Source organism: Mustela lutreola, chromosome 7 (genome assembly GCF_030435805.1).
Source record: "Mustela lutreola isolate mMusLut2 chromosome 7, mMusLut2.pri, whole genome shotgun sequence".
Classification (NCBI taxonomy): domain Eukaryota; kingdom Metazoa; phylum Chordata; class Mammalia; order Carnivora; family Mustelidae; genus Mustela; species Mustela lutreola.
Genome location: NC_081296.1, coordinates 67,809,334 through 67,836,919, shown reverse-complemented (window position 1 = coordinate 67,836,919; position 27,586 = coordinate 67,809,334). Strand labels below are relative to the sequence as shown.

General features: G+C 52.5%; 1 protein-coding gene and 1 pseudogene across 2 annotated transcripts; both read left to right on the top strand.

The window, feature by feature from the left end:
• The first annotated feature begins 983 nt into the window (after nucleotides 1-983).
• RPAP1 (RNA polymerase II associated protein 1) lies at nucleotides 984-18,422 on the top strand. 2 transcript variants are annotated; one of them, XM_059181216.1, is made up of 25 exons: nucleotides 984-1,071; nucleotides 2,297-2,553; nucleotides 2,862-3,010; nucleotides 3,290-3,379; nucleotides 3,840-3,957; nucleotides 4,580-4,801; nucleotides 5,684-5,863; nucleotides 7,080-7,195; nucleotides 7,465-7,563; nucleotides 8,607-8,708; nucleotides 8,932-9,099; nucleotides 9,354-9,536; nucleotides 9,871-10,005; nucleotides 10,107-10,277; nucleotides 10,770-10,927; nucleotides 11,388-11,546; nucleotides 11,676-11,877; nucleotides 12,298-12,407; nucleotides 12,757-12,952; nucleotides 13,163-13,315; nucleotides 13,533-13,675; nucleotides 14,251-15,007; nucleotides 17,412-17,588; nucleotides 17,742-17,801; nucleotides 17,908-18,422. In XM_059181216.1, the coding sequence occupies exons 2-25, from the start codon at nucleotides 2,373-2,375 to the stop codon at nucleotides 18,055-18,057; spliced, it is 4,179 nt and encodes a 1,392-aa protein (XP_059037199.1). In that variant the 5' UTR covers nucleotides 984-1,071; nucleotides 2,297-2,372; the 3' UTR covers nucleotides 18,058-18,422. The 2 variants fall into 2 exon arrangements, with proteins under 2 accessions (XP_059037199.1, XP_059037198.1); XM_059181215.1 differs by having other exon boundaries at nucleotides 17,391-17,588.
• A 3,992-nt stretch (nucleotides 18,423-22,414) lies between these two features.
• LOC131836146 (leukocyte tyrosine kinase receptor-like) lies at nucleotides 22,415-26,819 on the top strand (annotated as a pseudogene).
• Nucleotides 26,820-27,586: the final 767 nt, after the last annotated feature.

Here is a 27,586-nt window from a genome sequence, read left to right as displayed (position 1 = left end):
TGCCTGCTAAAGTTTGAGAACCAATGGACTAACACTGGCTACACTAAGATGGTCTTCAGTCAAGCAATGATTTACTAAGGATCCTAAATTCAATGCAATATGCTGGATGCTGAGTCCTATGGATGCCAAAAAGAAAGCCTGGTGCCTCCAAGGAGCCCACAGTCTATTCAAGAGAACAGCACATATACTTATGAAAGGTTACCCAGCAAGAGCTGATAACTGGCAATGCATTCCAAAGAAGCCAGCAAGTGGTATGGTGGAAGATTCCATGGAAAGTTCAGTGAATAGGCCTGGTTGGCAGGCAGAGATTTTAGGGTTCCTTCCAGCTAGGCCTTAAAGGAAGGTAAAGACTATGGGGGTAGGAGGTGGGAGAGAAGAAAGGGAGAATTTCCAAGAAGAGACACTTGAATGAGCAAATGTGGGCTGCTTACGAAGGGGATCACCTCCTGGGCAATTCACCACTGCCATTCCTACAATTCTTCATTAAGCCTCAACTTTCCTATTACATGCTTACCTTCTTGCTCACCCATAAACGCAGTGGGGAGGTCACCTTGGTGTGTGCTGGTTTCTGGGTGCTGCCCGCGAGCTAGGTTTAGGATGGGATTATCCGGGCTGGTGAGTGCAGAGGGATGTCTGAAGTACACTTTGCCTCTGTCACGGTTATCGTATGTGCAAAAGGGCTTGTATATGCCGTACATCCAAAGGATGAGTGTTTTCAGTGTCAGCAAAGAGCCTACGTGGTGAGATATGGCAGGTATAGCCCAGTATCTTGGCGCTCAAGGGTTCCGAGTGCAGGGGCGCGTGGCTGGCTCATTCTTAAGAGCATGCGGCTCTCCATCACGGGGTGGAGCTAGGGTCCCACATAGTATGAATGTCGAGATCACTTAACTAAATAAACTGTTTTTTAAAAAGGGGTGTGTGTGTGTCCAAGCGCCAAGCTGGCAAACCCCAGAGGGGGTGGAGCCGGACCAGCGAGAGGCGTGGCTGGGGTGTGGGGCGGAAGCTCGAATCTGGCGGCGGCGGAAGCGCGGCCCTTGCGGGGCAAGATGGCGGCGCCCAGGAGGTCTTAGAGTAAGTAAGGGGCGACGCTGGAGGGACGGACTTCAGAGTTCCCTGGCTGAGGGCTGGCTACAGGGTATCCGGTTCCTTTGTGGGAACCTCCCCGAGTGTCTTTGCTCTACACTGGAGTGGCCTCGGCCTCTTTGGTGTGGAGATCCCGGCCGCGGCCCTCCATCCTCAAGCTGCATAAACTTGAGACTCGGTGATTTCTCTGTTGATGCGGGTGGTCCAGAAATGTCGGCGACCGCAGAACCCTAGGGACAGGTGTCGGACCCGACAGTGTACTAGTCTTGTACTTCTTTGGTGAAATTTATTCCTAAGTGTTTTGCTCTTTACTTTTTTTTTTTTTTTTTTTAATTTGTTAGAGAGAGAGTGAGAGAGATACAGAGCGCAAGCACGGGCAGACAGAGTGGCAGGCTAGAGGCAGAGGGAGAAGCAGGCTCCCTGCCGAGCAAGGAGCCCGATGTGGGACTCGATCCCAGGACGCTGGGATCATGACCTGAGCCGAAGGTAGCCGCTTAACCAACTGAGCCACCCAGGCGTCCCTATTTTGCTCTTTTTGATGCGATTGTAAATGACATTGTTTTTTAAATTTCATTTTTTGATTGTTCATTTTGCTGGTGTATAGAAATACAGATGATTTTAATATGTTGACCTTTTATAGCCCAAGTGTTGGTTGGTTGGTTTAATAATTTGAACACCTTTAGGTCCGGCATAGTCTCTCTAGTTTGATACAGAATCATTATTCCCTATCTGCCTGGCTCCTGATGTTATTTTTCTTAGATTCCCTACAGTTGTTCCTGAGACTTTTTTTTTTTTTTTAAAGATTTTATTTATTTATTTGACAGAGAGAAATCACAAGTAGATGGAGAGGCAGGCAGAAAGAGAGAGAGGGAAGCAGGCTCCCTGCTGAGCAGAGAGCCCGATGCGGGACTTGATCCCAGGACCCTGAGATCATGGCCTGAGCCGAAGGCAGCGGCTTAACCCACTGAGCCACCCACGCGCCCACTGAGCCACCCAGGCGCCCGTTCCTGAGACTTTTTATCATCCACAGATTGTAAACAATCTTCAGTTGGCAGTAAATATTATTAGGCTGATGACTTCAAGAAGGGCTAAACAGGGAGGGGGTGGCAATAAGGTATGAATGAGAAGGAATGAGTTGATGTGTCTTTTCTGATGCACAATAAAGAGAGTCAGGGTTCAGTTGCAGAGGGCACATCAACTTTATTGTTTGTAGGGTCGAATGAGAGGCAGTCCCCACACCAAAGCAGTACTGGAAAGAACTGCAAGAGAGCAGCAGCTAGAGTGTCGAGATGCTGTCAAGACCAAAGCCAGGGGAGTCAGAGGTGGACCTGCTGCGCTTCCAGAGTCAGTTTCTTGCAACTGGTGCAGCTCCAGCAGTACAACTGGTGAAGAAAGGAAGTAGGGGAGGTGGCAACACTAACCTGGACCAGCCTCTGCTGCAGGACCATCGGGATGTGGTGACACTGGACAGTGAGTGGCTGTGGATGTGAGGCTGAGAAAGAGAGAGGGTGTGGCCTCAGGGTCCTCTCCCTCTCCCTGATGTGGCTGGATTTTTTTCCCCATCATTATTTCAAACACTGCATAACCTCTGTCGCTGCAGCCCCATTTGACATATGAAGAAACTGAGGTTCACAGAGGTTAAATATCTTGCCCAGGGTGACACAGCTTGAGCCAGGACCCCGCAGAAGCTGCCTTTCTTTCTTTGGTTTCCTCCTGCCCTCAGTCTCTTCCTGAGAAAGAATGACTATCCTCACATCCGGGGTTTTTTTCTTTCTCAGACCTCCCAGATTCGCCCCCAGCTTTGGTCCCTGCTCCCCCGAAGAGAGCTAGACCCAGCCCTGGCTGCCCCCTGCCTGAAAATGAGGATCCTGAAGAGAGGCTGAACAGGCATGATCAGCACATCACTGCCGTCTTGACTAAGATTATTGTGCGTCTCACCCTGGTTGAGTGGGATGAGGCATCCTGGGGCAGTGAGGATATTGGGTGGGTGTGGTAAGCCGTATGAGTAGAGGGTGATTCAGAAAGGTGGGAATTTATCCCCCTGAAGTCAGTTTGGGGCTGCTTTAGAATCACTGTACCCAAAGAAGCAAGGTGCATTCATAACTCCCTAGAGAGATTCCGAGTCATACAGAATTGGGGCTAGTGGGATAGTGTTCAGCCTGGGGAAATCTCAGTATCTTCACTACATTGTGCTTTGTTGCTGCAGGAACGAGATACAAGTTCAGTGGCAGTGAACCTGCCTGTGCCCAGTGGTGTTGCTTTCCCCCCTGTGTTTCATCGCTCACAGGAGAGACAGGTAGGCAAGGTGCTTAGGTGGTATTTAGGAGACATTAGGTGAGCCTCATAGTGCCTCTTCTTCAGGCAGATAATCTGAAAAATGATAAGCAGTTTCTCTTGTTAAGGGAGCACCATGCTAAGTGCTTTGTACACATTACTTAATCCTCATAACAACCTTGTAAGGTAGGTAACATCATCCCCATTTTTCAGATGAGGACACTGAGACCCTGAAAAGATAAGTAACTTGTCCAACATCACATATCTAATAGGTAGAGGAACCAGAAATCCAACCCAAATTTGACAGACTTCAAGGCCTGTCCTCCTGTAGAGCCCTGCTTTTTCTGAGGACTAGGGTTGTGATCCTTGGAGACTAAGCAAGTTGTTTTATCTCTTTGTTCCAGTGGCCTTAGTGTAAAGAGGTTGAGAAGAAAAGGGGGTAGTGAGCCATCAGTCTTCTGAGTTTTCTTCTTGCCCCATAGGGGAAGTCGGCAACATCTGGTAAGAGAAGCATCTTTGCCCAAGAAATTGCAGCAAAGAGAACGTCTGAAACCAGTGTCCCACCAGTTAGAGAAGTGTCTACCCCAGATCCACCAGATGGTAAGCTGGGTTTGAAAAGACTTGAGCTTGGCCTTTTTGTAATACACAATCATAGAGTCACCTTAGGGTATAAGTCTACCCTGTGTCAAATATGAAGGCGTATTTAGATGGCATTTGAGCCATCTAAAGAGAAAGCTGTCCATTATCCCCACTTACAGTATTGAGTACCAGTGGCTTGGGTCTACATCCGGATCTTAAGTGCAGGGGAAATGCAGGCCATTATTCGACCCTAGATGAAAGGAAGGAGACAGAGGTGTTTGTCAGAGACTGTAAAATAAAGATGTAGGCTGGAATTCCTGTAATGATTTAATTAGCAAAAGAGCTGGGGGCAGGCTTCTGGAGGCAGACGGCTACCTGGACACCCAAGAAAAGAGTCAGAAAGTAGGATGTTTCTTAGGGAAATATCCCTCAGAAAGGGGAAAAATGAGTGGAGAGGTCTCTACCTAATCCAGCCTGTGTTTGTCTTACTGGGGGGTGGGAGGGTGGGCAAAGGGATGTCTCTGCTCTGTGCCTGGGAAATCTCTGGGGTCTCCATCTGTCTCCAGGACTAATGGGGTTAGGGAAGAGGGCCAGAAGGCCCAGCTGGGGCAAGGCAGTGAAACCGATGGTACACTTGTTCCAGGTGCTGCTTCCTGTGAAGCACTCACACCTCGGGAGCAGGGCTCCCAGCTTCCCTGGGGCAGCTGTGGCTTCCAGGGACCCCATCTGGTCACCGGGAAGGGGCTCGGGAGCAAGAATGCTGAGCAGGAAGCCCAGACCATCCATGAAGAGAATATAGCAAAACTGCACGCCATGGCCCCTGAGGAGATCCTGCGGGAGCAGCAGCAGTTGCTGGCTCAGCTCGGTATGGCACGCCAGGCTTCCTGCCGGGCCGGGTCTCGGAAAGAACCACTACTCACTGATGAAGGCCTGCTGAGAGGGCCAGACCTTTTGCTGGGTATTTGAATGCATTATTTCATTCTGTCTTCAAATAGGTCCTGGAAGGTAGGTACTATACTAGTATATACTAGTATTCGAGTCATTTACTTAGGAAAAAAACCCGAGCCTCAAAACTTGAAGAAATTCTCCTCTGGTCACATGACTGGTAAGGAGCACAGATGAGATATAAACCCAGGTGTCTCGGGTCTGACAGGCCCTGCTCTGAACCACTATATTGTGTATGCTGTACTACTCTAGGATACGTATGCTGTGTGATAGCTGCGCCCTCTCTAGCACAGCTGTGACATGTTCGTAGGAAGCCCTACCTTCCTGGTTTCTGTTCACCCCCACAGTACCACTTGTACTTTGGGCTTGTCCCAAACTGTGTACTTAATGCCTTCATAGAACATACATAGATTAGGTTCTAGTAAATATTTGTGTGTAAATAAATTAGCTGAAAGCCAGAGAAATGGTTCCCTGAAATGCCTTCTCTTGGGCCCTAGTCAGCATTCATTCATTTATTCCACAGCCACCCCTTGGGCCTCTGACCTGGGGCCAAGCACAGGGGCGGGCAGGAACCTGGGTGGGCCAGAGGACTGAGAAGAATGGACAGAAAGGTGGGTGGGTAGGTCCTAGTGACAGGTATGGGTCATTGAGGTCCCAAGAGAACCCAGGGGGCTCAGGCCAGGTGTGGGAAGGGGCCTGTCCTGGCCTTGGCACCGGCAGAGAGGCAGTGTTCAGCAGGTTTCAGGTCTACAGGAGCCTGGGGAGGATCTGTCACCACTCACTCTCCCATTCTTTCCTCTAGATCCCAGCTTGGTTGCCTTCCTGAGGTCTCCCAGGCACACCCATGAGCAAGCAGGAGAGAAGACCACAGAGGAGCAGAGGCCAGGAGGACCCTCTGTTGAGGTCACTGGAGAGGAACCCATTGTGCCAACTTTTGCAAGTAAGCCCAGGCAGGAAGAAGATCTGGATCCAAGAGCCCCAGGTTTGGACAAAAGGGGACATCTTTGGGGGAATAAAAGTAGAGGAAAGTATCCCTTCTTCTAGGCCTGGCAGATGGGAAAAGAGAATCTTCTCTGTCCTTGCACATCTAACATTAATCTTCATTATTGTCTGGAAATCAGTCTTTATTTGTTGATATGTATGTTCTTTCTTCCTGTGCTTCCTGTTTTCTTGTCCTGTTAATGCTCCTTCTCTCCCTCCCCCAGTAAGTGGCAACAGGATGTGACAGCTGAACCCTCCCACAGCAGATCATCTCCACCCACCACCCATCCACCCCAGCTCTGGCTTTGTCCACCCCACGGTTTTCTGCCTCTGCTGTCCACGCTGAGGGGGGAGATGGCAGGGCCGGGGCAATGGGAGAAGAGGCTGACGCAAGTCTTAGGAACATGCCAGACCTAAAGCAGAAAGGCCAGTGGGAGCACTCATTTCCCAGGACCTGGATTATTTTATTAGTGATTAACAAAAGAAGAAATTATATTATGAAAGCCAGGAAGCTCCTGCCCCTCGGTGAGCTCCAGGCCAGCTGAGCAGGTCAGGTGAGGGTTGGGGGAGAAAAAGGAGGGTTTACCGGATGTGTGTTTCTGTATCTTGCCCCACAGAAGCAGGGTTGCTGCCCCTCAATGCCCCCACTCCCCTGCTTCTTTAGAAGGTCAGTACTGGGGGCGCCTGGGTGGCTCAGTGGGTTAAAGCCTCTGCCTTCGGCTCAGGTCATGATGCCAGGGTCCTGGGATCGAGCCCCGCATCAGGCTCTCTGCTCAGCAGGAAGCCTGCTTCCTCCTCTCTCTCTCTGCCTACCTGTGATCTCTGTCAAATAAATGAATTTAAAAAAAAAAAAAAAAAGGTCAGTACTAGGCAGTAGAGAACTGTGTTTTCCTTGATATATATGGTCCTCCCTTCCTCCTTTGCTCCATCTCTCTCCTTTCCTTTACCTCGTCTCTTTCTCTTGCCCCTCCCAGCAAGTACTTGGGGTCAGCAAAGGGTAGAGCCCAGCCCTGGGTGTGTTCTGCCATATCTGAAATATTTGCCCAGTTCCTGGGAGTTCCAGCCCCTGGGCTGTGCCACTTAACTCTAGTTAAAGGCAGTAGCTGCCAGACCCTTGGGCAGAGGTAGGTGTGGCAGCTTCGGGGTAATGGCTGGGACCCCAGGGGATCAGTGAGCTGAGCTCCTTAGGGAATATCGCTCCACTTCCATCTCCCTAGCTCTGGCCCTGCCTGTGACCCCCGACAAAGAATGGGTGCACATGGACACCGTGGAGCTGGAGAAGCTGCACTGGACCCAGGATCTGCCTCCGCTCCGAAAGAAGCGGACGCAGGAGGTGAGGAGGGCTGGCCAGCCTATGAGGCAGGGAGCAGGCTGGGAGTGGCCATGGAAGCCCTACTCATTGGGACCACATCACTTGTTCTTTCTCCCATGCTCTTGAACCCAAACTCAGGCCCTTTTCCAAATCCCTGGAGCTTGAGGAACATGTCTCCTTTGCAATCCTCCTCCTCTCCCATCACCCTGCCTGTCCCCTGGTAGGGTGAGGAGTGGGTGTAGGGAAGTTGCTGTGTCCCCAGCCTACAGTCTTCTTTCTCTTCCCATTAGAGGATGCAAGCCCGATTTAATCTTCAGGGAGAGCTCCTGGCCCCCGATGTGGACCTGCCCACCCATCTGGGGCTACACCACCATGGAGAAGAGGCAGAGGTGAGGCATGGGCCGAGGGAGGACTGGGCAGTTCTCAGCAAGTGCCTTTATCCGCCGTATGGAAGGGGACCTCTGGTCACTTGCCTTGGGCCTTCTCTGTAGCCTGTTCCATTTCATGGCCTTGCTGTCCATAGGTTCTTAAGCTCAAAATGTTTCTCCTCTTCCCTTCACATTCCAGTCTTGCCCGAACTTGCCAGTTTTATGTCTGTCACCTCCCCTGGTGCTTTCTACAGAAGAGGCTTGCTTCCTCTTATCTGTTTGGTCACCATGTCTTCCCATCCAGCCCTCAAGGGGCGGCCATACTGATTCCCTCTGGGCCAGCCCAGGCCACACCTTGCCTTCGAAAGTTTCCTAGCTCCCTTCTGCCCACGGGATAGTCTTGGCTCGTTAGCCTGGCGAGGCAGCCCTTCAATAGTGTCTGCCTCCTGACCCTCTAGCTCTGCCTTCTCACTCCCGCCTCACCGCTGTGGTGCTCTCTCCCCCGCATACAGAGTGTGCTCAGGGACCTCCGGGCTCAGGGCTCCAGGCATTGGAAGCTCCCTCTACCCACTGAGACAACACCACTTTTCCACATTGCCCCCCCCCCTTTTTTTAAGATTTTATTCATTCATTTGACAGACAGATCACAAGTAGGCAGAGAGAGAGGAGGAAGCTGGCTCCCCCCTGAGCGGAGAGTCTGATGCGGGGCTCGATCCCAGGACCCTGAGATCATGACCTGAGCCGAAGGCAGAGGCTTAACCCACTGAGCCACCCAGGCGCCCCCACATCCCCCCTTTCTCTCTCTCCTATTCCCTTGTTGCAAGTTAAATACAGATTGCTGCATTTCTCCCTGTCTGCTTTATGCCATGGTTACTTATGTGCAAATCTTACCTTCTTTACCAGTTTCTCTCCATGGAGAGAAGAGGCAAGAGATAACCACTTACTTAACTTTGTCTTCCCCATGACAACTAACACAGTGCCTAGGAATATAGGGGTTTCTGTTTATTGTTTGGGGGTTGCTGCCCCGTGGGTTGGCTTCTTCTGACCTTTTGTTCCTGCCCCAGAGAGCAGGGTATTCCCTGCAGGAGCTCTTCCACCTGACGCGCAGCCAGGTGTCCCAGCAGAGAGCATTAGCGCTGCACGTGTTGGCCCAGGTCATCAGCAGGGTGAGTGGACTGCCCGCCCGGTCCTGCCTGCCCCCATGCCTCGCCCCCTAACCCCGACCTCAGACTTCCCCACCTCCTTTTGGTTCGAACACAGGAGCCCATATAGCAGCTCTCCCTGGAGGCAGACTGGGAATGGGACAAACCCTCGGTGGGCAAGTGTAGGGCTTAGGACAAAGACTCTATAACTTCAGCATCTTCAGCCAGGTATTCCCCTGCCCCCTAGGCACAGGCTGGTGAGTTCGGGGACCGGCTAGTGGGCAGTGTCCTGCGCCTGCTTTTGGATGCTGGTTTCCTCTTCCTGCTGCGCTTCTCCCTGGATGACAGAGTGGATGGAGTCATTGCAGCTGCCGTCCGGGCTCTTCGGGCTCTGCTGGTGGCTCCTGGAGATGAGGTGCACAGGGATAGACATGGAGCTTGGAGGGATCAGGGTCCCTACCCCCTGCTCCTGCGCACACCCCCACTGCAAAGGCTTTGCCCAGCAGAGCAGAGAAGGGGATGGCAGCGGCACTGTCTTCTCCTAAGAGCCCCTACACCCAACAGCCTTGTTTTCTTTTCTTAGTGCAAAGCTTCTGCTGACTACTCCTAGGCCCTTTTGGGGCCTGACTCCTTCCTCTTCTTCCCACCCCCTTCTCTTCCCTATGGCAGGAGCTCCTTGACAGCACCTTCTCCTGGTACCGTGGAGCTTTGGTGTTCCCTCTGATGCCCAGCCAGGAAGACGAGGACGATGAGGATGAAGATGAAGAGCCTCCAGCAGAGAAAATAAAAAGGAAGAGTCCTGAGCAAGGAAACCGGCCTCCATCTGACCTGGCTCGACACGATGTCATCAAGGTAAAGATGCCGGGCAGTTGCACCTGTCCCCCAACCTTGAGGGCGAGCACGTCTTTTGGGGATGGGGGGTGGTGCAGAAAGAGAGAATCCAAGCAGGCTCCATGACCAGAGGAGAGCAGAAAGAGAGAATCCAAGCAGGCTCCATGAACAGAGGAAAGCCCAACATGGGGCTCGATCCTACAACCCTGAGTTCATGACCTGAAGTCAAGAGTTGGACACTCAACAGACTGCTCCACATCAGTGCCCCCACAGGGCAAGCACATCTTGGGCAGGAATGGTCATCGGGGCTTGGGGCCCAGCTGTGTGTGGCACTGGGTTTATCTCTGATCACCAGGGGCTTCTGGCTACCAACTTGCTGCCTCGGCTGCGCTACTTGCTAGAGGTCACCTGCCCAGCACCATCTGTGGTCCTTGACATCCTAGCTGTGCTCATCCGTCTGGCCCGGCATTCCCTGGAGTCAGCCACAAGGGTGAGAAAGAGGAGAGGAGACGGGGAATGGGCAAAGAGCCTAGCTGGGCCTGGGCCTGACCCTCAGCCTCCCTGCCTCCCTTTTCTTCCTCTTCTCCACAGGTCCTAGAGTGCCCTCGGCTAATAGAGACCGTGGTTCGGGAGTTCCTGCCCACCAGCTGGTACCCCATGAGAGCGGGGCCTGCCCCCAGCCTACACAGAGTGCCCTGTGCCGCTGCCATGAAACTGCTTCGTGTCCTGGCCTCGGCTGGTAGGAACATCGCTGCCCGACTGGTGAGCAAGACGAAGGTGCAGAGGTAAAGGGCTGATGACAGGGCTGGGCTGGGGGCTAAGCATGGCCTCTGGGCTCTGGGTAACTGGCTCATGCCATCTTCTTCTTCACCTCTGATCCAGTTGCTCTGAAATGCAATAGGAACCACCAGCCGGAAACCTAGTCACTTGGAATCTAGTGTATTCTCTAGGCCCACTGTACTTTCGTTACCTAAAAGGCTCCCTCTTCCCTGACCAGGAGAGCTACGTAGAGATGGGCAGCCATCACCCATAGCCTAGTCGCCCTAGAAAAGGTGTCTAGCAAGTGCTTGCTAGAAAGAAGGAGGGGAGGGAGGGATGGCTGAGGTAGTTTCATCCTGGCCCAGAGCAAAGACCCCGTGGCACAGAAGGGGCCTGGAACTGGGCTGAATTGAGCCCATCGCCATAGCAAGAGAACCTGAGGCTGCTTGGACCCGCAGCTAAATGGGATGCCAGACTCTGCCCTCTCGCCCTCAGCTGAGCAGCTTTGATCTTCGGAGCCGCCTGAGCCGCTTTCTAGCAGAGGCTCCCCAGGAAATGGCCTTGCCCCTAGAGGAAGCTGAGGCTCTGAGCAGCGAGGCCTTCCGTCTGTGGGCTGTGGCTGCCTCCTATGGCCAAGGTGCTGAACTTTACAGGTGAGGAGAAATGGGAGGAGGCTCCCTTGTAGACCCTTCCAGTTGTGCACTCGGGCCTAATCTGATGGCCCATCCTTGCTCAATGAGTCCAGCTCAAAAGGATGCTGAGAAAGAGGAGGAGGGGATTCTGGGAGGAACAAAGGAAGCCTGGGGGCCAGGACTAGCCAGGGGACAGTAGAACAAAGCTGAGGTAACCATATTCTGTGCACGAGAGCCTCGGTAGCTTGGTGAAATCGATTTAAATCCCCTGTTGGGAGGAAGCCTGAAAGGTCTACCTCCTTCCCTTTGGCCCCCAGCCTTCCTTCCTTCTGAAGCCTTCCACAAGTACCCATCTGGGGCCTCTGCCTCCGGAACCACCTTAACCAGCCTGCAGATCCCTGGGGGAGCGCCCTGCCTTGTGTCTCCTGTTTCCCCATGCAGGGTCTTCATACACTGATGGATAATAACTGTTCTCTCCCAGGGAGCTGTACCCAGTGCTGATGCGGGCCCTGCAGGCCGTGCCAGAGGAACTCAGCACACAGCCTGCTCGGCCCTTGTCCATGCAGCGGATAGCGTCCTTGCTCACTCTCCTTGCCCAGCTGACCCTGGCCACCAGCAGCACCACCCCTGAACCCAGCAGGTGGGTTATAGATAGCTCTGAGCTCCAAAATGGGGAGAAGCACTCCTTCAGAGGGAGAAGGTGGGTAGAGCTTATGGGGGCCCCGAGGCATCCAGACCTTCACTGTGACCCCTTTTGGCACTCCTGTAGTGACAGTGCTGGGGCCAGTGTGTCGGCCACCCCTTCCTCAATCACTTGGACACAGGTGTCCGGGCTCCAGCCTCTTGTGGAGCCCTGTCTAAGACAGACCTTGAAGTTGCTGCCCAGACCTGAGATGTGGCAGGCCCTGGGCCCAGTGCCCACTGCCTGCTTGCTCTTCTTGGATGCATACTACCAGGCCTGGAGCCAGCAGGTGAGTGTGGCCTGCCAACCTTTCTCTTTGCCCTGCATGCCTGCCTCTGTCTTTACACACCACCCTCCATCTCCCTCTCTGTTTCCACCTCTCTACCCCTCCTTCCCCATTCCGCTTTTTCCTGCTCTCCGTGTTTTTCCTCCCACCTTTCTTCCTTTTTCCCCCTCCACATCCGTTGGAGCTACAAAGGAGCTGTGTTGGTGGGATCAGATTCCCCCAAGCAGCAGCTCTGTCTCCCTGGAGGAAGACAGTGGGTGTTGGGACAACCTCGGGGTCTTTTCTCTCCAGAGGGTCAGAAGGCAGAAGCCTCCAAACACTTGACTCTTGGGCTCTTATAGTAATGGGCTTGGCCTGGGGACCCAGGGTCTAGGAGAACGGGTGTCTTGGGCTCTTAGCTCAGTGAGCTCCTTGGTCCCCCAGCCAAGCCTGTGCCCAGGGGATTGGCTACAGGATATGGAGCGCCTGTCAGAGAGCCTGCTGTTACCCTTGCTGCACACACCCACTCTGGGCAGCCTGTGGGATTCTCTTGGGTATGTACTGTATGTGGGGGTGGAGGTTGGGAAGTGGGGGTAGGGGAGAGGATTATGTACTTTTGGGTATGTACTGTGGGGGGGGGGTTGGGAAGTGGGAGCAGCCGGGAGGAGGCAGCTTCTTTCCCTGTGGGACTCCTGGGTCTAGCTCCCTCATCCATCCCAAATAGAACCTCTCAGCCAGAAGAAACCGGACTCCCTCGCAGGCAGCACTTGAGGGCTCTGAGGAGTGTGGGTACTGGTCCATATAGCCAGGTTCCTGGTGGCCTTGGTGGCAGACCAAGCAGCTCTTTCCTGGTCTGGCACACATCAGGCCAGAGCCCTCTCAGCTCCTTCATTCTGCCTCCAGGAGCTGCTCCCCTCTCTGCAACCCGCAGTTCTGTGTTCGGGCCCCTGAAGCTCTCCCCAGCCTCGTGTCACTGGGCAGCACAGGAGGCCGCCTCTCTCTCAGTTTGGCTGGCTCAGCCTCACCGTTCCCATTCCTCACTGCCCTTCTCTGTCTTTTCAACACCTTGGCCCGGATCCACAAGGGGCTGTGTGACCAGGTGAGACCTAGGCGCCTGGTTTGGGGTCAGGCAGGGCGGTGAGGGGCATGGAGTGGCTATACAGGAAGAGTCAAAACAAAAGGTACCACTGGGGGAAGGGAGGTCTCTCCTGCCAGCCCCCATTTCTGTGAGTTTGTCTGGGGAAGGGGCAGCCGCCTGAGGAACCCCAGGAAAGATCAAAGTCCCTTCAGAACTGTTTCTTTCCTTTAGCTGGCTGCCATATTGGCCGCCCCGGGACTCCAGAACTACTTCCTCCAGTGTTTGGCTCCCATGGCTGCCCCACACTTCACGCCCTTCTCTGCGTGGGCCTTGCGCCACGAGTACCACCTGCAGTACCTGGCACTCATCCTGGCACAGAAAGCGGTAGGTACAGCCCAATCCTCCGTACCGCTGTCCTTCCCCCCACCTCCCATTAACCACTACCCCTCCCCACCTTCTTTGGAGCTTGTGCTGCTTCTGGCAGCCCATACACACCCTCCTCTGCTCTAGACATGCCTATGATTTGGGTAGCTATCCTCTGTGCACGTGTCCTCACATCTCTCTGTTCTGTCCCTCTCATACCCCGCTTCTCTGTTCGTAGGCAACAGTCCAGCCAGATCTGGCCATCAACACTGCCCTCCATCACAGTCTGGTCTTGGCCTTGCTGAGCCGACTGCTGCCCGGAAGTGAGCACCTTGCCCATGAGCTCCTGCTGAGCTGTGTATTCCGTCTGGAGTTCCTCCCGTGAGTCCAGGCTTGGTGATATCAACTCGGCCCTTTCAGAGGCTGCTGTGGGTGTTGATGAAGCAGCCCTGAATATGGAGCCAGGGGCCCTGGGTTTAATCCTCTTTCTTTGTGGATTGTGCTCTCCGTGTCAGAGCTTCTGTTTCTCGTCAGTAAAGTGGGATGAAGATACCCATGCTAGAGAATAGCTGAGATTCCCGTATGACCGCTCAGCTAAGAAGTGGCGTATAAACTAGCTGTACACACGTAAGAGCTAATGGGGACGGAGTGCTTACTCTGTACCTGGCCACTTCTTAAGTACTTCTCTTGTGTTTTTCCTGTACTATGCGATAGGTACTGTTATCCCCATTTTACTGTGAGGAAACTGAGGCACAGAGAAGCCCCATTAGCCTGTCCCTAGGCAGTGGACTCTGATGCCCACCCTCTTAATTACTGCGTGCACTACATAGAAAATGATTAGGGAACAGGGAAGAGCAGGATTGACCTGGAACCTCTGGGAAGCCCTGGAGAGCTGGCATGGTGTCCAGAGCACTGTGGTTCAAGCGGTCACTTTGGGCTTTTGGGTTCTATTGCAGGGAAAGAACATCAGGGGGTCTGGAGGCAGCTGACTTCTCTGACCGGCTGTCCTTAGGGAACAACAAGGACTCGGGGTGTGGGCGAGGCGCTCTGCTGGCTCAGGCCTGCCAGGACCTCCCCAGCATCCGCAGCTGCTACCTGACCCACTGTTCACTGGCCCGAGCCAGCCTGCTAGCCTCGCAGGCCTCATACCGAGGGGAGCTGCAGCGAGTCCCCGGCCTGCTGCTCCCTGTGCCGAAGGAGCCGCTGCTGCCCACCGACTGGCCTTTCCTGCCACTGATCCACCTCTACCACCAGGCCGCAGACACTTCCCTGGGGCTCCCTCCTGCTGACACTATAGGCACGGCTCTGCGGGCTCTGCAGTGGGTGCTGGTCCTGGAGAGCTGGCGCCCTCAGGCCCTCTGGGCCGTGCCTCCCGCCGCCCGCCTGGCACGGCTCATGTGTGTGTTCCTCGTGGACACTGAACTATTCCGGGAGACCCCAGTACAACATCTGGTGGCCACGCTCCTGGCCCGGCTCTGCCAGCCTCAAGTTCTGCTGGACCTCAAGCTGGATTGCCCACTACCTGGCCTGGCGTCTTTCCCTGACCTCTATGCCAGCTTCCTGGAGCACTTTGAGGCTGTCTCTTATGGGGACCACCTCTTTGGAGCCCTGGTGCTCCTTCCCCTGCAGCGCCGGTTCAGCGTCACTCTGCGCCTTGCCCTCTTTGGGGAGCATGTGGGAGCCTTGCGAGCTCTGGGCCTGCCTCTGACCCAGGTACTTTCTCAGGCCAGCAGAACCTGCTGTGGCCTTCCTGTGCTGGGCCTGGGAGGGAGTCCTGAGCAGTGGGGAGCTTTGGTGGTCCTCAGGTTCCTTACCTTCTGGGGAATTTTGACGAGATTAACAGAATCATGGAAAGACTTTAAAATGGTATCTGGCATATAGGATGTATTGGTTATTATTAGCAAGCCACAATCTAGATGAGAGACATAGTAAAACCTAACAGTTCTAAGTTATTCACATTTTAGATGTTAGGTCAGGATTCAGGAAAGGAAAAGATCAAAGTTGGCTTCCCATAAGGAGAAAGCTTTGGGGAAGAAGCAGGGATTGACTTGGGTACTGAAGGATGGGTAGAATTTTATGTTGGGGATAAGGACAGTATGTCCCTAGTGGAACACCATCAACAAAAGCTCAGAGGCAGGAAAGAATATAACAGGGTGGGAAGGAGGAGGAGCCAGATTTCAGTTTAGGAACTTCTTGGGAACAAGCCTAATAAAGTCTTAGAGAGGCTCAAAAATCAGACTAAATGGTTAAACTTGTATAAGCTGTAGAGAGTTAACTTTCTTAAGGTTTGGGGTTTTTTTTTTCTTTATAACTTTTTCTGGTAAACTTAAAATATAAAAATTTTAATAAATACATTTATCATATATAAAATAAGTCTTTTATATAAAGAACTAAAGAAAAAACATTAAAAAATTTTTTTAAGATTTTTATTTATTTGAGAGAGAGATTACAAGTAGGCAGAGAGGCAGGGAGAGAGAGAGAGGAGGAAGCAGGCTCCCTGCTGAGCAGAGAGCCCGGTGCGGGGCTCGATCCTAGGACCCTGGGATCACAACCTGAGCTGAAGGCAGAGGCTCAACCCACTGAGCAACCCAGGTACCCCGAAAACTTAAAATATTTTTAAGAATTTTAAAAAAACAGGGGTACCTTGGTGGCTCAGTGGGTTAAAGCCTCTGCCTTCAGCTCAGGTCATAATCCCAGGGTCCTGGGATCAAGCCCCGAATCAGGTCATGATCCCAGGGTCCTGGAATCGAGCCTGGCATTGGGCTCTCTGCTCAGCAGGGAGCCTACTTCCATTCCCCTCTCTGCCTGCCTCTTTGCCTACTTGTGCTCTGTCAAATAAATAATAAAAATAAAATCTTAGGGGCGCCTGGGTGGCTCAGTGGTTAATCCTCTGCCTTCGGCTCAGGTCATGGTCTCAGGGTCCTGGGATCGAGCCCCGCATTGGGCTCTCTGCGCAGCGAGGAGTCTGCTTCCCCCTCTCTCTGCCTGCCTCTCTGCCTACTTGTGACATGAAGAAATAAAAAATCTTATGAAAAATAAATAAATAAATAAATAATAAAATCTTAAAAAAAAAAAAAGACCCACATTGGGCTCCCTGCTCAGCAGGGAATCTGCTTCTCCCTCTACCCTTCCCAGCGACAGTGGTTTTCTAATTTTTTGCTATTTGAAGTAACACTATGATAAACACCACTGGATATAAACCTTATCTCTTTCTCTCATAATCATGTCTTTTTTTTTAAGATTTTATTTACTCATTTGTCAGAGCACAAGCAGGGGGAACCAGAGAGGGAGAAGCAGACTCCCTACTGAGCAAGGAGCAAGGAGCCCAATGTGGGACTTGATTCGAGGACCCTAGGATCCTGAGCTGAAGGCAGACACTTAACCAACTGAGCCATCCAGGCATCCCTCCTTTTTTTTTTTTTTTTTTTTTTAAAGATTTTATTCTTTAAAATAATCTCTTCACCCAATGTAGGGCTCGAACTCACAACCCCAAGATCAACTGTTGCATGCTGTACTGAGTGAGCCACCCAGGTGCCCCTCTCATAATCATTTCTGCATGGAATTGAGAGTGATTTTTTTAGAGAGTCACTGGTCCAAAGAAAAGGAACTTTAGAGGGGTGCCTGGATGGCTCAGTGGGTTAAAGCCTCTGCCTTCGGCTTAGGTCATGATCCCAGGGTCCTGGGATTGAGCCCCACATCAGGTTCTCTGCTCGGCAGGGAGCCTGCTTCCTCCCCTCTCTCTCTGTCTGCCTCTCTGCCCACTTGTGATCTCTGTCTGTCAAATAAATAAAATCTTTAAAAAAAACAAAAAAGGAACTTTAGAAAGGTTTCATAATAAAATTGAGCAGTTGAATATGAAAGTTTTGAAAGTTTAATTTTAAGCAGATTAAACAAGTAGTGGTAGGCAGTAGAAATTTACTACTGCTTCCCAATTTCCCAGTTTCCCCTGCTTCCCAGCTCTTTAGTCTTTAATCTCCGTTCTTATGCTAGACAGGAATGAATGTCTTTCCAGGGCCTTATCTCTGCCTTACGATTTGGCTCAGGTGACCATCAGGCCTCCACCCTGTTGTCCCATGATAAACATTCCCATCAGCAGGTCTCATTCCCCCTGTCACAGCTGCCTGTGTCCTTGGAGTGCTATACAGAGCCTCCCGAAGACAACCTGGCCCTTCTTCAGCTCTACTTCCAGGCTCTGGTTACTGGTGCTCTCTGTCCACGTTGGTGCCCTGTGCTCTATGCTGTGGCCATGGCTCATGTCAACAGCTTCATCTTCTCTCAGGACCCCAAGAGCTCAGTAAGTTAACATCCCCATCACCAGAGGGTGTAAGAGAGACTGCAGCTGAGCTGCCTCCGGGTCAGCTGGGGAGGAGATGAGGGTTGGATGAGGGCAGTGATGGGTGTCAGCCCTGGGCCCAGTGCCATCTCTCCCTCCCTGTTCTGCCTCTAGGAGGAGGTCAAGGCTGCCCGCAGAAGCATGCTGCAGAAAACTTGGCTGCTGGCAGATGAGGTAGGATGGCGCACATCCTGGATGGGGGGAAATAGTAGGTCTTAGGGGACAGAGATCTCAACAAGATCTCAGTAGATACTTCATAAAATTTCTTCCCTTTTTGCAGGGTCTCCGGCATCACCTCCTCCACTATAAGCTCCCTAATTCTGCCCTCCCAGAAGGCTTTGAGCTCTATCCCCAGTTGCCCCCTCTGCGTCAGCAGTACCTCCAGCAACTGACCTCAGGGATGCTCCAAAATGGGGTATCCAAGGCCTAGTACAGTTGCTATAGATGGAGACTTGGATACATTCTCCTGGGGTTCACCAACACGTGCCTGACCAAACAAAAGGATTTCGTGTCCTTATGGGTGCACAAGAGACAAAGGAACAGAAGGTTTGCCTTCCTGGAAGCAGGCCATTGGAGCTTTTTTGGAGCAGGGTGAGCCCTACCATTATATACTATTGTGTGAAGCTCAGGATCTGGGCCTTCTGAGGGTCTGTACTGTGAGTGAAGGGTGACTTAATTATTTAACCCTCTTTTGGGGACAAGGAAAACTATGGACATCTCTCCTTCCCCTGCCCCAGACCAGGATATATGAATGCTGTAGATGTGTACTGAAATAAAAAATTTTTGTATCTCCTAGGAATCTGATTTGGACTAATTTCAGACATGGTAGTTCAGGATTAGTATGGAGGGATGGACTGTCCCAGAGGAGAAGCAGGACTTCTGTGAGAGATGGGGAAGTAAAAACTAAGTCCACATCTGGGACAACTAAAATGTGGGTCCCAGTTCTGGAGGCAAGCCAGGCCAGAGCAATTCTCTTAGGAAGGGGTACTACCTTTTTTTTTTTTTTTTTTTTTAATTTGACAGAGAGACACAGAAAGAGGGAACACAAGCAGGGGGGAGTGGGAGGGAGAAGCAGGCACCCTGCTGAGCAAGGAGCCTGATGTGGGGCTTGATCCCAGGACCCTGGGATCATGACCTCAGCCAAAGGCAGATGCCCAATGACTAAGCTATCCAGGTGCCCCAGGAAGGGGTACTTCTTAAAGGACTCTCAGCAGTCCATTTGGAGTAGAAGTATCCTTAGTGAGGTCAGCATCTTATCTCCATATGGTCCATTAACTGCTATCCTGAGATATGAAGAAAGCAAAAACCAGACTGTGCAATAGTTGTCTGTCTTAATCCGTTGGGGCTTCTGTAACAGAATACCATAGACTGGATGCCTTATAAACAACAGAAGTTCATTTCTAACATTTCTGGAGGCTGGGAAGTCCAAAATCAAGGTGCTGGCACAGTTGGTCTCCAGTGACGGCCCACTCCCTGGTTCGTGGACAGCCATCACATGGTTGAAGGGACCTGGGAGTCCTCTGCGGCTTCTTTAATAAAGACACCCATGAGGGTGGCACCCTTATGACCCAATCACTTTCTAGAGGCCTTGCCTCCAGATACCCTCACACTGGGTATTAGAGTTCAACATATGAACTTGGTTGGAGGAGGGGGGAGTGGACACAGTCTATAGTTCTGTCCTACAACTCCCCCTCCATTGTGGACTTCAGTGGTGCCAGGGAAGGAAGAGCTGGGAAGGAGTGGATCACCATGAACTCTGGTTCATTGGTTCATCTCTTTTGGTACAGTTTTTCGGTTCTTTGTCTAAATTCTAACACTTAAGCTTTCTTACAGTGTCATTTTCTGTGTGGGATCCCCCATGTTTACAGGTCATTGGAGTGAGTGCAGTGTGTCCTGTCAGTAGGTAGAGAGAACCACTTCCCATGAACAGAGCTGCTGGACACAGAATAATACAATAGGTTTTATAAGCAACTACTGCGTCTGCAAACAGATTGGTCCCCAAACCCATGTGACAAAAATTGCGGGAAGAATGTGTTAAAACACACTGCCCAGCCCTTCACGGATGTTTCTGATTCAGTGGACCTAGGGTGAAACCCAAGAATTTGCATCTCTAACAGATTTCCAGGTGGTGCTGATGGGGCTATCCAAGCCCTAACACAATTGGAGAACCACTGGCTTAGGGGAATGTTACCAAGTAAATTCTGGGACCTCACAGTGGGATACCCACGGAGTTCAATAGAGCATGGGTCCTCTACAGTGCTTTCAGAATCACTGTAGTATCTTTACTTAGCACTATAGTCTTAGACAACCAAGTAGCTAACCACTATCACTTTTTTTCCCCAGTGCTTTGTATATAGGCCTCAGCCTTTAAAATTAGTATTTCGGACAAAAAATTAAGGAAGACACAAGACCACCTGAAGGCTGAGGACCTTCACAATTATAGGGTCCCTTGTGGTTTACAGAGCAATTCCCCTTCATAGGATTTTATAGGTGGGGAAATGGTCTCAGAACAGTGCAACCTGTGCACCATCATGTTGACTAGAAATGCTAGTACTAGCGCTTAGATCTTTGAGATCAGGATCCAGGCTTTTACCCCATCATAGTATGAAATTGTGCAAAGGAGGCTCCTGGGTGGCTCAGATGGTTAAGCATACCTTTGGCTCAGGTCATGATCCCAGGGTCCTAGGATTGAGCGAGCCGCACATTGGGCTCCCTGCTCAGTGGAGAGCCCGCTTTGCCCTCTCCCTCTGCTGCTCCCCACTGCTCACGCTCTCTCGCTCTCTCTGTCAAATAAATAAATAAAATCTTAAAAAAAAAAATTGTGCAAAGGGTTAAGACAGTGGAGTTGTATGAAGTGAACCTAAAGACTCATGTTTCTGAGGGTTTGAGGATTTCTGGAGGTTCAGCCTTTCAGTCACAAAGGTAGGGAAAAGACACAAACAGTGGTGAGTAATGATGCCTTACTTGGGGCAGTTTAAAAGAGCACTTGCTGGGGCGCCCGGGTGGCTCAGTCAGTTAAACTGAAGTGTCTGCCTTTGGCTCAGGTCATGATCCCAGAGCCCTGGGATTGACCTCAGCACCCCAGCATCTGGCTCCTTGCTCATCAGGGAGTCTGCTCCCCCATCTCCCTTGCCCCTCCTCCCTGCTTGTGTTCTCTCTCCTCTCAAATAAATAAAATCTTTAAAAAAAAAAAAAAAAAAAAAAGCACTTCCTATGTGTTATTACACATGCCCACACCCCACCACCAATGAACCACTCACTCCATTGCTCCTGATGTGAGAACTAGAAAAACCTAGAAGCCTGAGCAGGATATCTGGGGTGTGGTTGCCCCTTTTTTCACCTCCTGCCTCAAAAGGGTAGGGGGCACTTTTTCCCCTACCTTGGGATCCAGACAGCCCTGGGAGGGGTGCTCACAAGGCTCTTCCAGGAAGCTTAGGGACCTTGCTGCCCACATGCCCTGCCCTTCCCTCCTTCAGCATCCTGGGGTCTGAGGTGGAAGTGGCCAGGCGGGCTTTAGGATGACAGTGTCTAGCAAGCTGCTGGACTCCGCTATAAGTAGGGTGGTCAGGCAGAAGTGACATGGTCTTAGTCCACAGCTCTATCTGTGGCAGGCTGAACAAGCCATGGACTGCTTAGGGTCACGGCTGCTGTGGCTTGAAGCAGCAGCTAAGTACCTCCTGTCAGTCAAGGAAACATCTGGCTAGAGGCATCTTCTGAGGCTTGGTAACAGTAATTGAGAAGACTGGGTCCTAGTGGCTCCACCAGAGACCCGGAGCCCTCAAGGCCGGTGCTTTTGGGTCAGTGCTGCTGGTGAGTGGGCCCAGAAGCACAGCGCGGGTCTGAATTCAAGGTTCCCCATCACACAGTGTGGGAAGGAGGGACAGGCCCTAGGGTCTCAGGAGCACCTGGGGGTGAGACCACCTAGCTAGGTTGAGGAAAGGTTGGGGAGCCTGCAAGACCAAACTCAGGGAAGCCCCCAAGTCATTCACTGGGAAGGACTCCCCAGGGGAGAAATTTACAGAGGTATCAGTGGGTACCCAGAGGCACTTCAGTGACTGGATTTGGTCAGGGCTGGCTTCCAGGCGCTGGTGTGCCCTGGCTGGGTGAGTTTAGGAACGTCGTGACTGACCACAAGAGACAAGGGCTAGATGTTGAGAGGTTATCTCTTTATCTATCTTTATCTCTTGTCCCCATTTAACCACAGGCCCCCTTTCCCAACCCCGCTGTCTCGCTGTCACATTTCAGGAACCATTCTTTGCTCCAACTCGGGGTCCCAGGCAGCTTTTCTGCCATCCTTGCCCCTGTCACTGCCAGCTTCAAGATGCGAACGTCACCGCCCCACCTAGTTGCTTAGAGCTAGTTTCTCCCCTAGTTCCAGGTGAGCTCCAGGCTCTCCCTCCCTTCTCTGCTCACCTTACCAGGCCAGGTCAGATGTTCTGTGACTCTTTCCTCCCTCCCTGCTCCAAGGCACTGACAGGACTTGGCTGTTTTCATCCCGTGGGCCTGTGGCAGGCAAGGACCCACACAAACAGTGCAACAAGTCACACACCAGCAGCAGAGTGATGGTGACAATGGGTACCACGGAACCTCAGAAAGGTTTGCAGGTGTGGTGGGCGCCAGCCACCAGCGAGTACCTCTAAGTGTGGAGCAGGGGGAGATGGGTGGTGACCCTGGTGTCTGAAGTTCTAAAGTCAGGGGACAGAAGGCCTCAGGTGACCACATTGTTGTAGGATATATTCCACAACCCTGTGTGGCCCTAGCGACTTTGTCCCTTCTTCCAATGGAACCAGGGTCGGAGGTAATGGTCGCCACTGAATTAGCCCAGTACCTAGGAGCCTGTTGCTTGCCACTGGAGAGCCCCTAACCAGCTGCGGCGCTAAGCGGTGGCTGGAGCACACCACCCCCCCCCATCTCCATTAAGCCTCCTAAGATAAGTGTAAAATCTAATCTGGCGTACGGATCTAGTCTCCCCATCTTTTCAAAATCAACCACAGCCTCTTAAGCCCCTCAGATAAATTCTGGAGCCGCTTTTTTCACCAACATGTGCCCCAGGCGAGCAGCGCGAGGACCAAAGAGCGAGGACCACGGACTCCGCGCCCGCTTCCGTAGGATCTCAGCTTACCTACCTGCGGGGGCCGAAGGCGCGGAGAACCACCTGTCGCGGGCGCACGGCGTCTTCGTCTCTGCCGTCTTCTCCCTTGGTCGCGGGGAGCCGCTTTACATCCTAGCTGGGCAGCAGGGAGAGGACGCCTGTCCCGGAGCGAGCGGAGCCAGTGGGATGAGGCAGCTCAAGCTCACCGGGGCTAGGGCCGGGCAGACCGAGGTCGCTCCTCGAGGTCCAGACCCCCGCGCTGTGAGGGGAGCGTCCGGGGCCCCGCCGAATTTGGCGCCCGCTGCCCGCAGGAAAGCCCGGAGAACGAGCTCGTCTGCCTCGGAGAATCTTGGGTCGCTGAGGAGCACGCGGCGACGGAGGGGGCCGCAGGGGTCTCGGGGTCACGGCGCTGGGCGCAAGGCGGCAGGGGTGGCGGGGGTGGCGGGGTACGTGCTGCCCTCAGCGTGGTCAGCTCCCGCCCCCAGCAATCCGCGTTGGGGTCCCAAGCTTCTGGCTGCGGGCGCGCCCACACAAGCTCTTCGTCCGGTCCTTGGGCTCCCGGTCTCTGGGCCCTGCCTGGAGTCCGTTCCCTTACTCGACGGTCCTCACTCGATGGCTGGCGCGCCGCAGGTCCGGTAGCCGCACGCCGCCTAGCTAGAGCCCCGGGCTGGAGGCGGCCCGAGGAGGAGAGCGGGCCCACCTGCGGCGCGGGGACCGAGGCCGGCTTCAGGTCTCACCTGAGAAACTGGAGAACCGCTCGGCGGCGCCCGGGAGCAGCGAGAAAGGCGGCGCCGCAGGTGAGGGCGCGGGAGGCGGGGTCGGGGGAGGTGGGCGTGCTCCCCGTCCCCGGTGCGGGCCATCACGCTGTCGCCCCGCAGACGGAGGGGGTGGCTGGACGTCGCGGGTCCCACTTTCCGCAGGCCGGCCGCTCCTCGCAGGAGGGGGCGGAATGCGGCCAGGGCTGCGCGGAGGCCTGGGGTACGCTGCGCGGGCCCGCACTCCGGGGCTCCGGGGGCGGCGGCGGGGCCTGTAGTGCGGGTGCAGTAGTTGGCGGCTACCCGGGTAGGTGCGCTCTCAAGGAGGGGAGCTCAGGGGCTCCCAGGGTGAAGTGTCATTGGAACCTTAGAACATACCCTCTGAAGGATAGGTGGGGAAGCGGTTGAGCCCCGCTCAGGGCCCCAGGACAAGTAGAGTTAAGAGCTCTTGGGAAAGGGGCGCCTGGGTGGCTCAGTGGGTTAAAGCCTCTGCCTTCGGCTGGGTCTTGGGATCGAGCCCCGCATCGGGCTCGCTCTCTCTCTGCTCAGTGGGGAGCCTGCTTTCTCCTCTCTCTCTGCCTGCCTCTCTGTCTACTTGTGGTCTCTGTCAAATAAATGAATAAAATCTTAAAAAAAAAAAAAAAAAAAAAAAAAAAAGAGCTCTCAAGAGATTAAGTAGATGATCCTGGGTGGCTCTGTGGGTTAAGTGCCTGACTCTTGGTTTCAGCTCAGGTCCTGATCTTAAGGATCATGAGACTGAGCCCCACATTGGGCTCCACACTCAGTGTGGAGTCGGCTTAAGATTCTGCCCCTCCCCCACTGGTGAGCGCGTGCACGCCCTCTCTCTCTCTCATAAATCTTTTAAAAAAGAGAGGGGGTGGCTCAGTGGGTTAAGCCTCTGCCTTCGGCTCAGGTCATGATCTCGGGGTCCTGGGATCGAGCCCCGCGTCGGGCTCTCTGCTCAGCAGGGAGCTCTCTCTCTCTCTGCCTGCCTCTCTGCCTGCTTGTGATCTCTCTCTGTCAAATAAATAAATAAAATCTTAAAAAAGAAAAAAAAAAAGAGAGGGGTTGGGGCGTCTGGGTGGCTCAGTGGGTTAAGCCGCTGCCTTCAGCTTGGGTCATGATCTCAGGGTCCTGGGATCCAGTCCTGCTTCGCTTGGTGCTCTCTGCTCAGCAGGGAGCCTGCTTCTCACTCTCTCTCTCTCTCTCTCTGCCTGCCCCTCCATCTACTTGTGATCTCTCTCTGTCAAATAAATAAATAAATAAAATAGAAAAGAGAGGGGTGGAGGGATGGATGAGCCTGGTGGTGGATATTAAGGAAGGCACTTATTGCATGGCGCTCTGGGTGTGGGCAGCAACAATGAATCTTAGAACACTGAAAAAATTAAATTTAAAAAATCTTTTTAAAAAGAAAAGAGATCAAGTAAGCTGCAAATCACACAAGCAGACAGGATTCCCTAGATTTTCATTTAAATCTGAGCCTTTTTATTTTTTTTAATCACAACAGGTCTCCTTGCTCTACAGCAGTCCTAGGAACTTAGAGCTAGCTAAATAGCTAAATTAGTAAACTGAGCAGAGAGGCAGAAAGGCCTAGATAATTTATTCTTTTTTTTTTTTTTTTTTTTTTTTTTTGAGAGAGGGAGAGAGGAGGGGGTGCTGAGGGCAGATAGAGAATCTTATGCAGTCTCCACTCCCAGCACAGAGCGTGTGGTGGGTCTTGCCTGGGGGCTCCACCTGGGTCTCCATTTCAGCACCCTAAGATCATGACCTGAGCTGAAATTAGGAGACCAAGTGTGGAGCAGGGGGAGGTGGGTGGTGATCCGGGTGCCTGAGGTTCTATACCTAATACCCTCTATACCTGAGGTTCAATACCCAACTGACTGAGCCACACAGGTGCCCCAGGCAGGGGTAATTTAAGTTAATAGTTCTCAAAGTGTGGTTTCTGAACCAGTAACATTAGTACCACCTAAGAAATGGTTAGACATCCAAGTTCTCAGTCCCTCTCCAACTTACTGAATCAAAAACTCTAAGTAACACTCCTAGCCTTCTGTGTTTCAATCAATCCTCTGGGTGATTTTAATACACTCCAGAGTTTGGAAATCACTGGTGTAAAGAGCGAAAGCCTTTGAGTCTGTCTAAGCCATCCTGTTCAGAAGTACTTTATACACATCTTCTCCATTCTCACAAAAATGGAACATGTGGATTGGGCCTGGCCCATTCTGTAGCTGAGGACATGAAGTCAGAGGATTTCAGGCAGACAAGGTTGTCCCAACCAGCCTGAGCCAGGCCTTTAGGCTCCTGCTGATGACTCCCACCCACCTGTCTGGCTCCTGGCTCCCACTTCGGAGTGGGGAGCACCTGTGTTGTAATGCTAGCGTAGAAAGGGCCACACTAGTTGCACCTGGAGACAACAGCTTCCCCCCATTCATAAGCTCACTTCCCATTTGTGTGCCGCTTCCTCCCCCCATTTTGTAGCCAAACGTTCTATCACTTTTCAATTTCCAGGGGGTGATGCCTCAGAGAGTGATATCCTCTGGGTTGATGGGGAAGATGGGTTATCCCTCATACACCCCTGCAGTGAACCCTACCTATAGCCTCTGGCAGGTATTGGCCCCTAACCCTCCTGTCCCCCACCTCTCAGCCTGGCCTAGCCTTATTCCTCAATCCCAGAACCCACTCCCATTTGAGCCACCAGCTCTATGCTGTGAACTATCTGTTTCTTGCACACACAGGAGTCCTCGAGAGTTAGGCTGTCAGTTGTGATGCCAGTATGGGGCATTCTGGGGTACTCTCCTACTCAGGCTCAACCTGTGAGCTCAAGGATCCCAGAAGAGGAAGTATGCAGGCTTGACAGAAGTCCTCCAGACCCTCCCCCCACCTCTTAAATGCCAGGTACTGCTCATTGTTCTAAAGTCCAGGACCAGGGGCGCCTGGGTGGCTCAGTTGTTAAGCATCTGCCCTCGGCTCAGGTCATGATCCCAGGGTCCTGGAGTCGAACCCCTCATCGGGTTCCCTGCTCCTCGGGAAGCCTGCTTCTCCCTCTCCCACTCCCCCTGCTTGTGTTTCCTCTCTCGCTGTGTCTCTGTCAAATAAATAAAATCTTAAAATAAAGTCCAGGACTAGAATTCACCATGTGGCTGGAAAAGTGTGTCTGTCTGCCACCCTCACCCTGCAATATCCATTCTTCTACTCAGTCATGGAGAGCCATGGAGAAGTAGAGATCTGATCGCACCTCAGGTCTGGTCATTGCCTTTTGAAAGACTGCCAATGGCAGGCAGGGCTCTGGTTAGCCAAATGAATGCCTTTGTCCACAGTCAGGACTCCTGGGGCCATGGGCTGGGAGGAGCAGAAGGGAACTGGAAGAGATGACTGGTGTGTGCCAGGCACCATTCCCAGGGCTGGGCAGGAGATTGGAGCTTCATCAGCATATGCTTTGTCTTCAAGGAGCATGTAGACAAGTGGTCTAGTGTGGAGGGGTGATACCTATCTCTCTACCTACCTATTTTTCTATCTAGATATGAATCTAGATTTATTTTTTTTTAGATTCTGTTTATTTATTAGAGGGGGTAGAGAACACACATGAGAGAGAGCAAGAGAAGGGGGGAGAGGGATGCCTGGGTGGCTCAGTGGGTTAAAGCCTCTGCCTTCGGCTGGGTCATGATCTCAGGGTCTTGGGATCGAGCCCCGAATCAGGCTCTCTGCTCAGCGGGGAGCCTGCTTCCCCCTTTCTTTCTCTCTGCCTGCCTCTCTGCCTACTTGTGATCTCTGTCTGTCAAATAAATAAATAAAATCTTAAAGAAAAAAAAAAGTGCAGGGGGGAGAGGTAGAGGGAGAGGGAGAAGACTCCCTGCTGAGCAGGGAGCCCAATGCAGGGCTCTGTCCCAGGCCCCTGGGATCATGACCTGAGCTGAAGGCAGACTCTTAACCCATGGAGTCACCCAGGCACTCAGATATGTATCTAGATTTAGATATAGATATCTATTAACGTGACAATTGCCATGGGAGACTTAAAATATTTTAGGGTTTCTCAGGAGGGAAAGGTTGCTTTTATCTAGGATCAGTGGGGGAAAAAACATCATGAAAAAGTTAACACTTGGGCTGAATCTTGTGGT